The 14731-nt window shown below is 52.2% G+C and overlaps 4 protein-coding genes across 4 annotated transcripts, besides 2 other annotated features; 1 reads left to right on the top strand and 3 right to left on the bottom strand.

Moving 5' to 3' along the window:
* Window positions 1–229: 229 nt before the first annotated feature.
* PODANS_3_9860 (uncharacterized protein) lies at window positions 230–2960 on the bottom strand (the record flags this gene model as incomplete). Its single annotated transcript, XM_001909761.1, has 5 exons — window positions 230–624; window positions 673–1730; window positions 1780–1907; window positions 2007–2475; window positions 2530–2960. The coding sequence occupies 5 exons, from the start codon at window positions 2958–2960 to the stop codon at window positions 230–232; spliced, it is 2481 nt and encodes an 826-aa protein (XP_001909796.1).
* An 853-nt stretch (window positions 2961–3813) lies between these two features.
* PODANS_3_9850 (uncharacterized protein) lies at window positions 3814–6149 on the top strand (the record flags this gene model as incomplete). The annotated part of the gene is made up of 4 exons (XM_001909760.1): window positions 3814–4248; window positions 4320–4736; window positions 4795–4896; window positions 4962–6149. 4 exons carry the CDS (start codon window positions 3814–3816, stop codon window positions 6147–6149), a joined length of 2142 nt encoding a protein of 713 aa, XP_001909795.1.
* A 461-nt stretch (window positions 6150–6610) lies between these two features.
* Window positions 6611–6692, top strand: a tRNA (tRNA-Ser).
* Window positions 6693–7083: 391 nt separating this feature from the next.
* Window positions 7084–7170, bottom strand: a tRNA (tRNA-Asp).
* A 1347-nt stretch (window positions 7171–8517) lies between these two features.
* Window positions 8518–9777, bottom strand: PODANS_3_9840 (uncharacterized protein; the record flags this gene model as incomplete). Its single annotated transcript, XM_001909759.1, has 1 exon — window positions 8518–9777. The coding sequence occupies one exon, from the start codon at window positions 9775–9777 to the stop codon at window positions 8518–8520; it is 1260 nt and encodes a 419-aa protein (XP_001909794.1).
* A 1897-nt stretch (window positions 9778–11674) lies between these two features.
* Window positions 11675–14203, bottom strand: PODANS_3_9830 (uncharacterized protein; the record flags this gene model as incomplete). The annotated part of the gene is made up of 1 exon (XM_001909758.1): window positions 11675–14203. One exon carries the CDS (start codon window positions 14201–14203, stop codon window positions 11675–11677), a length of 2529 nt encoding a protein of 842 aa, XP_001909793.1.
* Window positions 14204–14731: the final 528 nt, after the last annotated feature.

The following is a 14731-nucleotide window of genomic DNA, read 5'->3' as shown; positions in this document are numbered from 1 at the left end:
TAAGGCTTCAATTGTATTGTACACACCATGCACAGGCCACCGTGACTTGCTCTCTCGTACACAAAAACAGCATTTGTATAAATCAAATCTTTACACAGAACGCCAACACAAAACCGGGTATATCCATCACTGTCGTGTATAAGCTAAAACATCTAATCATACCACCGCATACTTCGAGTACAGCTCCTTCAAGTCGTTAAAGTTTGTAACGAACCGCTGCCGAGCTAAATCATGTCAGATACTTCAAGTTGCAAGTTGTAACAGAGACAGAAGCACACATACCTTGGACACTGCCAAACTCAATAGTCACAAGCTTCAATTTCTTGACCTGCTTCATACCACCCTTGCTCAAATCATTGTACTGTTGAAACCTGCCAGCACTGGCCAGATTCCACGTTGAGACCCCTTCTGTCCCGCCCCCGTTGTTCTTCTTCTTATTGTTGACACTTTTCGTGTCTTCAGGAGCGGCTGTCTCCTTGGCATAGATTTTGTCTCGTCCCCCCGCAGGCTGAAGCACGACTTGGCAGCACTGTGATGGAGCTACTTGTTGGCGTGCTTGAGGATGTTCAGACCGTCCCTGGCGGCATTTGCAGAGGTCCGGGTTGATTCGAATATTTGAATTGACTGCTCATATCAGCTAAAGCTAGAAAGTAGAACCGGAAGGAAACATACTGTCAATGGCCAACAGACTACTTGGCTCTGCTGATGTTCTTCCTCTGATGAAGAGCACCAAGCGAGGTGGCTCAGGAGCCTGAATGATGCATCCCATGGTTCCTCGAGGTCCCACTTGAATCATAGCAGCAGACTGGGTGGTGCTTGCGACGGAGACCGCTGAAGATTGAGATGTTACGGAAAATGCGACTGATGGGCGCCGCGGAAGCGGGCGGTTGGTGTTTGCATTGGACCTCTGGACTGGCGAAACGGGGGAGGTTAACGTGGTTTGAAAATCGTGACTTTGAGTTGAATAGCGTTGAGGAACGGGCGATGACTGAGTTGCCCCACCGACTTGAGCCAGGAGCATGGGATGTTGCCAGGAGGAGTTGGAATTGCAGCTGTTTCCTGAGAATCTGTTGTTGCCGTTAGGGAAAGGCGTTTGCCGGAATGAAGACATGATTGGGGGCGGTGTCTCAACACTCTGGCTGGAACTGGTTGGACTAGTTGCGGGGGTTAGGGCAGGCTCTTGTGACAGGGTCAGCCTCGAGAAAGAATCCAATGGAGGCAAAACTGGTGGCGGCGTGCTCGGGTTGAAACCCATGCCAGGTAGATTTCTCAAGGTGCTCGTGGAGGAGGTCAGAATTTCTTTTGGCAAGGCTCGGCCAGTCGGTCTAACAGTCGAAGACCATAGCTGCACCCGTCCTGTGCTTCGCCGTTGTGTTCCTCGCAAGACCCCTTCTGCTTGCTGCAGAATTATCTTGGCTCCAAAAAGATCATCAACCACTCTGTAACCGGTAAAGAATTGCTGCAAGTCAAAGAGGGCGCCCTTGGTGTGAAACGCCAACCTAAAGCCAGCTTGTCCACCCAGGTGGCTGGGATTTACGATTATGGAATAAAAGTCGTTGCCTTGAACCAGCGAATCATCCGATGGTATCACCATGAGACTTGTGCGGTCGACCTGGTAGACTGTGTCTCTGTTGGCTACACGTATGATCATTGTCAGTTGCTGGTTATTCTTTGCGTCGTGTTGCCATATCTCCAGATATTGCTCGGCAGTATTGTGATCTTGCAAACGACTGGTACAAGTTAGTAACACGCAGTACAGGTTCTTAGGTCTCAACATACCAGGTGAAGATCTTCTCGCCCCTCCTGGGATCGTTCACGTCATGCTGTGGTGGCCTCCAACCACAATGCTCATCCCAGCTATGCTGTTCCCTGTGTAAAGCATCTTGCACCTGAGCCCAGGTCGGGACCTGACTTCCATTCTGAGCCAGTGCATCATGAGCATCGAATATCCTCTAATATATGGTTAGGCTGGGGAGTGTTCAAGATCATGAATGACAGGCGCCTACCTCTCCTAGCTTGTGCAGATATCTCTGCACCGTCATGCCAAGACGCGGAAAGTGTGCCTCCAAGTCATCAATAGTCGCCCTGGAGGAGACTTCCATGCATTCATTGCCCGACCTAGTGGCCTGAAGTGTCCAGTAAGCTCGGATCATGTTGGCAATCTGCGATGCCAGGATCTGCTCGGTGGGTTGCTCGACTCTTCTCCTGGCGTGCCAGCATGTGGCCCTATCGAGATAGAAGATGGTTTCATCTATGCCTTGTGCGAGGGGCATGCTGCTTAGACTTCCGTGTTTCGAGATGGCAATGGCCACCAACAAATCCTCCAAGGGCTGTGGAATTTCAAGGACCCGCTCCGGCTCGGCTGGCCGGGGCTGGCCGAGCATTACCGATAGTCTCGCCTCAAGTAAGTCAAAACGTTGTAGGAGTAGCTCGCCGACCCCTACAATCAGCCTCCGAGTGCCATCACTGGTCTCACTGGGGTTCAGTCAGCACCGCTCAAAGTAGCAACATAAAAACAAGGAGGCATACATTTCTAGAGCCTTGAAGGCTACCGAAAGTTTTATGTTCAAGAAAGCAATACGCTCCCTCAGCATCATGACCTCGTCCTTGACGAGGAGAAACCATCGCCAGTTGTAGATGGGGCCTCGGTTGCAGCCATATGTAGAATGACGTTCGAAGAGTCGTAGGCACTCCTCAAGGACGCCGGTGAAATTGCCGAGCACATGGTGGAAGTTGTTGGCAGCAGCAGTAGTCGGCCTATTGTTGAGGAGTGAACCACGATCGGCTTGGTCAATGGCGCCAGCGAGGTTGAGAAGACTGATTCTCAGGTCCTTGATGTCCTGTCCGAACTCGAGGTATTGTTCGTGAGCGTCATGGATGTCACTCCATCCAATCTCAATAACCCTGTAGGCGAGAGCAAGAGCACCGTGAATCTGCGATATCTCAAAGGGCAGCGACATCGCTCCGCATGGATCGAGGCACGGAATGCAGACAGATCAAAGACAGGTCCATAGGTGTGGGGAGCATAGACAAGATGGGCAGGTGGGAGGGGCTCAGTTAAACGGCCCTAGCCCTTCAGTGGAGCGGGAAAGCACAGAGGAAAGGACGAGGAGACGAAAGAGGGAAGAGAAGCACCCCGCATTCTTTCCTTCCCGGCATTGCTCACCTGGAGCCTTGTTAACGTAAACATGGCATTTTCCGTCGTCCGCCCTGGAAATCCAAAGAATCCGCTTAACATCAATCGAATATCGCAGGAGGCGCACGCATCGGCCCAGGCACAGACAGCAACTTGCAGCGTCGCAAGGCAGATTCCCTCGGAGGCTTTCAAAATTAATTCGGTCACCGGGTTCCAGATGCGCCTACCGATGCGGGTGGCTAAAAGCACTGGACGGCGCAGCTCTGGCTGGCTTCAGCTGAAGGTCTAGAACCAGGAAATCCCGCTTCACTTCTCATCATGGCATCGCTCGTCTGCACCGAGTCCAATCGGCTCCCGGTGTTAGTCAATAATTCTAAAACACAGTGGCTCATTTGCTAACACGTCATGCAGGAGGCAGCCCATGCCTGTGCTCTCTCGGTGTCTATGGCGGGCATGGCGAGTTTTGCTCCGGTGACCAGACAAAGGCTCTGAGCGACCACTTGAAGTGAACAAGACTGAGCTCCCCCGCATCCAAGAAGGGCTGAGACGATGTCCTGTCTCCCATAAGCTCTGGGTACCCAGATGCCCAAGATCTGTTCACCCTGATTCTGGACAACATATCACGACTCAAGGCTACCATGGTGGTGGCTTTACCTTTGATATAGCAGTATTACACCATGTATCAACAAACAACCACGGCCGAGCCGGATCCGAGCACAGGATTTGGCTTCAATCAGGCTCAACCTCCACCAGAGGCCCCAGACTGGGCCCCAGGATTGGATCCCCAAGATCAACAAGCTCTTTATGAAGCGAGAGAAGACCATGACGCCATTGTCGAAGAGATCCCATCAGAGAAAGACAGTCTGGGTCGCTTCTCGGTACTCTGCCTGATATTCAACCGCATGATCGGATCTGGAATCTTCAACGCTTCGTCGCAGATTTTCTACAATACCCAGAGTGTTGCCGTTACCCTACTGCTGTGGCTTTGCGGTGTTGCTGTCGCCTTATCGGGTATCATTCTCTATATCGAGTTGGGCTTGACAGTCCCAAGGTGGCAGAGACCGGATGGTACAAAGATTTCAACCCCAAGAAGTGGAGGTGAACTGCCCTATGTAAGTCTTGCGCTTCACGAGATTATTTGGAACAAATAGCTGACAAAGTCTAGTTGAACTACTTCCTCAAGCTTCCTCGGTTTCTGGCCACATGTCTGTTCGGAGTATCCTTCCTTGTCTTTGGCAACACGGCGACCAACTCGATTGCTTTTGCTGCTGCCGTCCTTCAAGCATCAAACACCAGCCAAACAGCCGGCCGAATGGTGGCCATTGCTCTGGCTGTCAATACCTTCTCTTGTCTACTCCACAGCATGTCTCGAAAATGGGGTATCCGTCTCAACAACGTTTTAGGCTCTCTTAAAGTGACTATGCTTGTCATCATGGTCATCTTCGGACTTCGTTGGCTAAATCTGGATGTGGCAAGAGACAACTTTGATTCGAGCACATCCTTGAAGAGAGCTGATAACACTCAATGGGGAGTTTACAAGTATGCAGAGGCAATGATCTACGCAATTTTCCCTTTTGGCGGATTTCATCAGGCCAACTACGTATGTTTAACTTGTTGAATCCGCTATCAAAACCCAGGTAACAACTAACAAATGATAGGTTCTGGCTGAGATCAAAGCACCGCACAAGAACTTTGCCCGAACATCGGGTTACGGAGTGCTGTTTATTTGCTGCCTCTTTATGACCATCACCATTCTCTATGTAGGATATCCTCTCCTTTTTTTGGCGTCAGCTCTGTTCTCTTAAGCTAACAATCACTTACAAAGGCCGCCAACATCCCCAAAGCAGACCTCTTCACAGCTGACCTCGACATTGCCTTCAATTTCTTCAAGCGCACCGTCGGGTCTGGCGTAGCTGAAAGCACAATCAAGGCCGCCTGCGGCTCGCTCCGCGCCCTATCTGCTATCGGGAACGTCATTGTTTTCACTTTCACCGCCGCCCGTGTCAAGCAAGAAGTTGCCAAGGAAGGTGTTCTCCCTGGCAGCATTTATCTTGCTTCTTCCTATGAGTTCACCTTTCGCCATGGGTTCAGACGCATCCCAGACCATCAAGCCGGTGGGTTCTTGCATACGGAAAAGTCACCCGCTGCAGCTTTGGCGTTGCACTGGACTGTTACTTCTGTTCTAATCCTTGCCGCCATGTTGTCGATTGACAGTGTGGTGTTCTCGCATCTACCGGGTTATTCGCTTCTGTTGATGGCGTATGCTTACGGCCTGGATGTGATTTGGTTTTCGTGTATTGGGGTAGGGATGCTGTATCTTCGTTTGTGGCCTGGATCAAACTGGCGATACAAGTCCCCCATTCCGCATGTCGTGGGGGTCATTGCGGCGGTCATCTTTACTGCTACCAACATTGTGCCGCTTGTCACGATTTGGGTCTATGATCCTGCGCAGAGATATATTGCTCACTCGAGTGACAGGGTGGATTGGTTTGCGCCGCAGATGACTGCCATGGCAGTATTAGTAGCGGCGGCACTCTACTGGGTTGGCTTTAGGGTTTGGCTGTGGCAAAAGAGGGTGAGAGAGGGAGTTGTGTGGGAGGTGGTGAGGACGCCTATCTTTTGGGCTGGATCACAAGGGCAAGGTCAAGCTCAGCAACAAGGGGGTGCTTCAGGGGCACGCCGCAGCTGGTGTCAGATTTATGAGATTCATTCGGTTCAAAGTGGGAGGGGTTTGGACTGGGGGATGAGGAAGACGGTTCTGGGGTCCGGGAAGCCGGAGGGACCGCAAGCAGGGAGGGTTCCGGGACGGGGAAGGTGCCCTGTCCCTGGTAGTTTATGGGAATGGGGGTGGGGGGTATGCTACTGGGAACAACTATGGGAGTGGGAGTGGGAACCTGCTGAACCAGAACCAACAACAGGGGTATCAGGGTCACGGGCAGGGGTATTAAGGGCATTTCAGAGGCTTTTGTTTTGGTTATATTTTCTGTTTCAAGCAAATGTTGAGCTGCTATGAATCGGTGCCTCTCCTTACTCTTGTTATGCAAACCCGCCTGCTGTCAGTGTCGCTGTCCCCTCTTCATAAGAGAGAACAGTCAACACATTCAGGCCTGTGGCTCACTATTACGACGAGGACGCAAGCTATTGAACAATTGATATATCACCCCATTTCTCGCCTCTATCAGCGAAGTAGTTTCTCTTCGCCCCTGGGCGGTTCGAGGTTGCGACGACATGAGGAACGACGTTGGGTCTGAACAAGGTCCTTTCAGGCAGGTGTCGTGACTGATGGTTGTGCGCGACTCGCTTGGCCTCGCTTTTCTTTTTCATCCCAGTCTGTTCCCGCTGGTGTAATCTTGATATTGTGAAGATGAAAGGAAAATCCAAAGTGCTTTCATATATCCTCGCTGCCGCCAGTTTGTGCCATTTGGCCGGTTGGTGATGTGGCGATATTCTGGGAGAAAACTTCATCAAACAAGAGGCGTGGTGGCGGAGTGGTCTAACGCGCAAGACTAGAAATCTTGTTCCTTCGGGAGCGTCTGTTCGAATCAGGCCCACGTCGAATGAATATTTTTACTTTTGGTGTGTCGTGGGGTGTGGGTTTGTGGTATGGGGTCCCCCCTTTTTTTTTCGGAGTTGACACTTATGGACTTGACTCGCGGGCATAACGTTTTGTCCTTTAGGGAATCACAGTTCAATGAAGAGCTAGAAACATCAAGTGGAAAGTGAAAAAAAAAAAAACACTGTTTGCCTTGATAGCAAAAATAGTGCGAGGGAAGCGTTTATGTCCCCTAAAAGCCCCTTTTCTTATTTATACCCCGAATCGCCGTCGACACACTTTATTTGTTTTGCCACCTACGCCGGCAAATAAACAAAACAAAACTTCTCAACAACAATATCCCTCCCACAGCAAGGGTGTGACGTAAAAATCACCAAAAGCTAAGTGTGGTTTACTCTCCCGCCGGGAATTGAACCCGGGTCTCGAGCGTTGACAACTGAGAGATGACAAGCTCACATACTGACCACTATACTACGGAAGATTTATGAGTGTGGGCACCCATCGTAGCTTATTTTCTCGGGGTGGAACTAGTGCTCATGGTGGTCGCTACCTGTTACCTACACCATCCGCATATAACACCGGGAATGGTGCGGGAAGTGGTGATTGAGTGGGTTGTGTGAGCTGTGTGAAGTTGTGTCACCACCCCACCTCCGCAGGGCAGTGTTTCGTTGATCAGAAGGTCCGTCCCGTGATTGCTGTGGTTATGGCCAGCGAAATGGTGATAAGCAAGCTCCTCCTCTGCGCTTTTGCGCAAACATCATCTTCCTCGCTTACTAGCTTACTAGCTGTATAATCACCTCCCAACTGACAGCAGAGCCTCATCTCCCCTCTATCTCATCACGCTCACTGCCACGATGGAACTTGGCCTCTTCTTGGTGGCAAAATGAGGGGGAGACTGTCCCCCGCATTTGCCATCAAAGTCAGCACCGCCTGCAAGCTGAAACAAGGTGTTCCATCTGCAGAGGTGTCGTATAGAGGGATCTGAGGAAGGATCTCTGCATCTGCCGTAACGTACCCATCCCCCCACTTTCAGTTCCGGGACTTTGGAGACCTTTCCTCACAGCATTCTGCGTCACGGCATTTGTATGATGCTCGCAACTTGAACCAATTAAACAGCCTTGACTGACCGAATTTTAATGTTGTTGTCTCACACTAGCTTTGTGATATCCTAATTTGCCGTGTCCAGGTTCTTTCGTGGTGGTTGTCGTTGTTGTTGCTGTTGTTGTGGTGGTGGTGGTAGACATGAACGATGGGGTGACGTGGTGCCATCTCCTTCGCCCCCTCCGCGAACTCCAATCCCCCAAGCCAATTTAATTTGGCCGTTCATGCCTTTTATGCAATAAACATCTTTCCTGTCGCTCCTCAGCCAGCCGGATGTCCGGGAGGACCGGATAGGATGATGCAATAGATGCCTTGATATATCTCTTCAGAGCTAAGGTAGCTGGCCGCGAGGGATGCGGCCGGGAAGCCTGCTGAATGTGATAAGATACGGACGTGTAAAAAGAGTATGCGGGGGAGGGGTAGTTCATGAGGGTGGCGGGAGTTGGGGGCTGAAATGGAGGGGTAGGTGATGGAGCGATTGGGTTGTTTGGTTGGTTCATGAGATGATGGTCAAGAAAAGCCTTGCATGATGTTCAACTATCGTACTGATACCACTTTCCTGATCATCAGAGTAAAAGAAAACAAAAGGAAAAATCTCGGCATGATACCCAATAATGAGTGTCCCCCCGGTCCATTGCAAATGACATGACGAAGAATAGGAGACACGAATGATCGAGGCAATGAGATGGACAAGCATGTGAAACACGCCAAACAGACCGACAATGACCTACAAATACCGCGGGTACATCGGAGCAGCCCCAACAGCAGCACCCATAACAGCCCCAGCAACCTGATGAAGGCCAGAGCTGGAAGTGATCTCCCTGTCTGAGACAGGATTCGTAAAGTAGGCCGAGTCAGCGCTGAAGATATCATTCCCACAGCCCAGGCCCATGTGGCTCGCATCTGCCAAGAAATTGTCCAGAGAAAGAGGTCCGCTCATCATGTCAGCCCAGAACTCTCCGCTGTGTGGGTTGTCCCTCCACTCATCCATCACTTCATTGTAACTCGCAGGCTTCACATCGACCTCTGGGCTGGATGCCCGGGCGGAAACCGACGGCGGAGGAGACGACGGCGCTGCACCTCCGGGCGGGAACAGATGCTGCTGCTCCTCCCTAAAGATCCAGGTGCGCAGGACCTGGCTTTCCACCACCTTGGCGACCTCAATCGACTTTTGGTTCATTTTCTCTGCAAAGTCCTCAAAGTACTTGTCGATGTACTGCTGCAACAGAGGCTTGATCAGTCTGGGTACCTCCTGCCGGGCAAACGTCTTGAACTCCTCCCAGTTTCTGGACGACCCTCCATTCTCGTTATCCGGGCCTGTCCCATCCGAGTCATCATAGTAGGGAGATGGAATCTTCTCGCCAGGGAAGAGAATCCGATACATCTCCCGCCACTTATCCTCCTCAGAAAGCCCAGCCTTGGCCCTAGCGTGCAAGAGCTTGTCCTTTTCCTCCGTGATGACATCAGGTATATTGTGCTTCTCAAGCTTGCACGGCTCCTCAGACCGCTGGTGATCCTTGAGAGCGGCCTCATCCTCAAACTGCTCAAAGCACCTCGCGCAAGAGTTCTTGGCCGAGTGGCGACGATATAGATGCTCCTTCACCCGGTGGACGTCCTTCCACCCGGGGCCACAGCAAGTCTTGACATGCTTGTACTTTGCTGCGTTGTGCTTAAAGAACGGACAGGCGAACCGGCGTCCCGCTGCCGGGTCTTGCTTCAGCTTCTTCTTGTTTCGCGTGTCGATAGCGTCGTCGGTGGTGGTGGTGGTGGTGGCGCCGGCAGCGACGCGGTCGTCAACAGCAGCAGTGTCCTGGTCGTCTCTCGCCCGCTTCGCCACACGGCGCCTTGGTGCTGTTGGAACGGGGTTTTCAAGGCATTCGTCCAATTTCTTGAGGATGAGAGCCATAGATCTGTCTAGAATCTCTTTCTTTTTCTTTGCGAGGAATAACTCCGAAGGTGTCGGGTGACTTGAGCCGCGGGATGCCATGAAGTTGACAGGGTCGAATCTGTTCTACGCTGAGGACCCTGGATCTCGTGACATGAGATTCAGGCCATACGTAACGGTGGTGAATCTCTGCTCGGCTGGGTTTCTGTGTCTGAAGCTTTGTTCTGAGTGCGGGTGTTGATACTGGCGGGGGGTCACACAACCCGATGAGGTCGTGACGATGGCTTATAAGTGAGGGGAAGTTGGCCGAAGAAAGGATTGTGTTGAACCGAGTAGCAGTCCGAGTGCTGGACCACAAAATGAACTGATGCGTGTCAATAATGCTTCAAATGTGATGTCGAACCCAAATAACCTCAGCTGGGCGTGAGGAAGAAGCAAGTCTCCATTGTGAAAAACCATGACTCTGAGACGGCATTATATACATGAGCTGCGATCCGTTTGCGCAAATGCGGAGAAGAAGCAGAACTCGGGGCTTGCTATTACACACCTTTCCTCCGGCTCCCGAGAAGATCAGAGCACGCTTTCTCCAATGGCGTGCTCCCACTCGGGGCGCATGCATCGGCAGAGTTGAACCACCCCAAGGCCGTTCAAGCATTGGACAGGACATCCGATGACACGCAGTACAGGCCCAACAGGGAAAACCACGCGCGTGCCTAGTGGTATGCCTATCCATCTGCATTCCCCAGCGGTGGCTATGCGTGCGCAAGTACTTCCAAGTGCTCAAATGCGACAGATCTCCTGTCACTTGGGGATCTTCTGGGACTGTAGATAAGGCTGAGAGCGGGGAAGGGACCAACACTATTCCCAATCGGCCGGCTCGGCAGCGTGGTGTTAATGCAAGAGATACCTCGCATCGAATTGATCCGGCGATGACGCACAGGGCCCAAAGTCAGGGACTTGGAGAGCTGACAAAAGATTCGGAGAAACCAGGTGAAAGGATAGGACCGGTCCCTTGATCAGACGCGCTCAATTGCGAACAGCAACCCGCGTCCTGAACCGAACATGTGATGGCCAAACCGCCAACTCAGAGACATCACAGCCTCGTCAGGCAGAGCATGTCGTGGTAAAGATGAGTCGTGTGCCATTCAGGACGCTTGTTAAAGGGTCGAACACTTGTTCTCCATGTGCTCAAACGCGTGATACTGGATAGAGCACGTCAATATGCGACCAAGCTTCCCAAAAGGATCACCAAGAACGCCAGATAACCTCATGAGAATGGGAATAACGAGATGGAGTCCAACAGATAAAAGGCGATGGTTTCCTCAAGAAACACAGACTTCCAAATCGTCAAACCAGCCAACACACGCCTGAGCAGCCACCAAGCAGCCGAGAAGAAAGATAATTTGCCTCCCAAAACAAAACTCAAAATGTCGCAAAGAATGGGACCAGGCCTTCAGCTGTCCGGTGATGAGTAAGTTGACTTGATTCTGATTTCCAAGGAATGCCGATACTGATATTACCGAAGAAGAACAACGACCAGCGAACCCTCCTATTCGCTGCAAAAATATCTCCACAGCAACGGAGAAATCCAGGATCGGCTGCTGAAAGGGCTGAACATGGCCGACATCTTGAGCCGGGCCCGAGCAGTGAAGGATGAAGTTGACACCTTGATGGATGAGATCTCGCCATCGTCGGAAAGCTCGAGCTAAGCCTAGCTGGTGGTTGATAGGTGTATTTGGGACTGTATTATAGGAGTTAAGAGCTGCTAGCGAGTCAATATTACCAAACATTACTGAACTGGGTTCTGAACGGGGCCTTGTTGCGGTGCTGGCTGGGGTGGTGGTTGCGCTGGTTCGTTTGCTGACTGCTGTCCTGGTTGAGGTGCAGGCTGTGGTGCTGGAGGAGGAGGAGGAGGAGGAGGAGGAGGTAGAGGCTCAAAATTGGAAATCGGCCCAAACGCCTGGCAACCTTGTCAGTCAACAGCCTGGGAAAGATCTGATCAACTTACCGCAGAATCAAGATCAATCCAATCGGTCGTCTTCCATTTGTCCCACAGACGGTATACCAATGGGGGAGGCGGTGGTTCAGCAACTTCAGCAGGTGGATGATTCGGGAGAACATGACGGGCCAAATCAGCTTCCCAGTGGGCACGTAATGCATCTTCCAAGAGTTGCTCATTGGGAGATTGGGCATCAGCATCATCACTGCCCCCCTGGCCTTGCCCTGCAACCTGAGCCTGGGCCTGACTCTGTTCCGCCGGCGTTCGTCCAGCCCCAGTCACTTGGCGAGCCGCCTCATCTCGAAGCTCTTCCAAGATGATGGCCCATCTACGCGAGGGCGAATAGCGATTTGTTTGTTTCAAGAGCGCGCCAATGGCCTTTTCTGCGGTCTCGGTGAGTAAGGAGTCCATCTTGCCGTATCCCCTAAAGTGAGTGCCTCCGTACATGGCTTGCCGAGTTCGGATGTGCGGGAGAAGGAAAATAACGGCGGCTGCGCAGAAGCAGACGTGGTGCGCGAAGAAAATGGACTGGAAGTGGCTCTTGTCCCTCTTCTCCTGATCTCTAGCCAATGCGAGGCACATATTCAAAGCTATACGAGCGGCGTCAAGCAGTTTGCGCACAGCAGAATCGGCAGCCTGTTTCTTTTCGGCATCGGCCGAGTATGGTGCTGTCATGAACGGACGATAGACGAGAATGGCGGCGTGGCAATGAGCCAGGGTCAAGAGAGTGGACTGTCGACGGAAAATGGTGTGCAACATGGAAGGCTTGAGATGGCACATCATGAAGGGTAGCTGCTCTTTCCACTGTTCCAACTCGTTCCCTAGTCGTGTAGCGCTCTCCAACCTCCAGTCATCGGGTATCTCGCGAAACGTGTACACGTCTCGCATAATCTTATCGATGATCTGGTTCAACTTGGCCTGCTCAGTGCCAGCCTCCAAGTAGCAGTCGCCCAGGTGTGGCCGGAAAGGGCCTTCGGGACCCATATCTTCGTCGTTGACAGGATCCGGGAACTCCTGGTCAACTGCTTCATTGGAAAAATGGCAGGGCCTTCCAGACATCAACGAAATCTCCTTGTCAATGATGTAGGCGGTCCAAAACGTGCGCCTCTCGCACTGGATCTTTGCGTAATCTGGGTTGACTGTCATATCCCGACCCAGGCCTCGATTTCGGCCTCGTCTGCGATGGAGGCCGAGCTGAGTCAGCATGTGGACGGCATTGCCAAAGATATACCAAGCTTGGCTCAGTCGACATGTGCAAAGGAGATACAGGACTTGGAGGAGACGAGCTTGGATGGATTCCAGCTTTGGTGGGCCCGGCTCGGAGTCTGTGAGACGAATGGTTGCCAGGAACAGTTGGTCTCCCATGTTGAGCGTCCAGAGACGATCCCACATCTTTTGTCTAACGGCTTCTCGCCATGGTCGGTCGTAAAACATTGTGCCAATAGACATGCACATGAGCGCAATGGTGGCTTTTGCCGGGCCGAGCTCCTTCTCCAGGGGTGAGTTTGCAGTCCAGTTCTTCCATACCCTTTCCAACCAGGACTTGACGGTGGGCCGGTGTAGAAAGTGAAAGGTCTCGGTCCAGCCGTTCTGAAAAGCGTTGAGCATCTCGAACCATTTGGTCGGACTCTCAGGAAAAGCCAGCGGCAACGTAGTGTCGAAAGGCTGGTCACTAGGCGGCATGACGAGGTCGCCAGGAACACCATATTCTTGTCCGTAGCTGGTGGGTATTTTCTGGTAGCGGGCCATCCTCTCCCAGGCTTTGTGAAGAAAAGCCAGGGGTGGTGTTTCGGGATCCGCATATCGATTTGTGAGCATGTAGTTCTCGTGATCCTGAAGTGGAATGCGCCTGACTGCGAATGTACCTCCATATTCAGTAGAGTCGTTCTCCTGCAGCTCTGTTTCATCAGCCTCTGCTTCTGAGGCCTCACCCTCGCCTTCGACTTCCTCACCGCCCTCGCCCGGTGGCATCGAGTCTCGTTGTTTTGCACGTAGCTTGAAGGTGCATGCAACACGGCTATTGAAGCAGTTCTCGCATGGTAGCTTGCCCGAACAAGACACCTTTTGAGTTCGACAGAGATCACAGGCACGTAGAGCCCAGCTTCTGTCACGGACTTCCCTCCCAAACTCGTCAACTGGCTGGGCGAGGTTACGGGCTTGGCCATCAGCGGGAGGAGGGGGTGGTGTCTTTGCAATGCCCCTGATATAGGGTCTGTCATAGGTACACGCCCTGTCGCGCTTGGTGCAGTTGTTGCATGGCTTGAAGCCACTGCATTTCATACGCTTGCCATGGCATTGATCACAGGAGCGGGAGATGCGCTGCTTCTTTTCCTTGGGAGAGTCTGTCGTCCCATTGGCATCTCCTTCGGCAGCGTTGGACTTTCGCTTGCCCTTCTTCTTCGGACCAGGCTCGGCAATGCGTGTTTCTGGCAGGGCATTGCGGTGGACAGGGGGCGCAAAGGGCACCTCGAGCGAGGCATAGGTGGGTGGAGCAAACTGCTGCTGGGTATGTTGGTGCTGATCGGCCATTGTCGTCGTCGCTGTTGGCGGCGAGACTCTCGCAGCTGTCGGAGCGCGCCGACGCGTCGTTATGATCGGGTTGACGGATAAACGGCGCTAGCCCCCATCCACTCAAAATGCCACGAATTTCTCCTGTCAAAGAGTGGGGTCTGGGTTATGTGTGCCATAGCTGACTAAGCTTCAAGCCTACCCGAACCGGCTAAGCTACCCGGTGGGTAAGGGTTTCTTTCGGCACTGGGATGATGGATCAGAGCTGTTGCTCGGATGTGCTCTCATCGCTATATAGTATTGTCCTCAAGTTTGGCATTTTCCTTTACCCTAGCAACAGTCAATTGTTGATTCTAGACTTCGTGGACTTCAATCAGTATATCCCCGCCATAGGCCCACGCCCGATGACAGCCGTGAGCTCCTTCCCGGTTCGGCAGTTCCTGGATTGCTCGGCCCACCATCAGCTGCCGATTGGCCACCGTGAGCTTCCATCTGGCGTCTCAAAATGTTATCCAGACAAGATAGTCGTGTTATCAACACCTTCAAAGA

The sequence above is a fragment of the Podospora anserina genome, chromosome 3 (genome assembly GCF_000226545.1).
Source record: "Podospora anserina S mat+ genomic DNA chromosome 3, supercontig 2".
Lineage (NCBI taxonomy): Eukaryota > Fungi > Ascomycota > Sordariomycetes > Sordariales > Podosporaceae > Podospora > Podospora anserina.
This window is presented reverse-complemented; position numbering and strand designations above follow the sequence as displayed.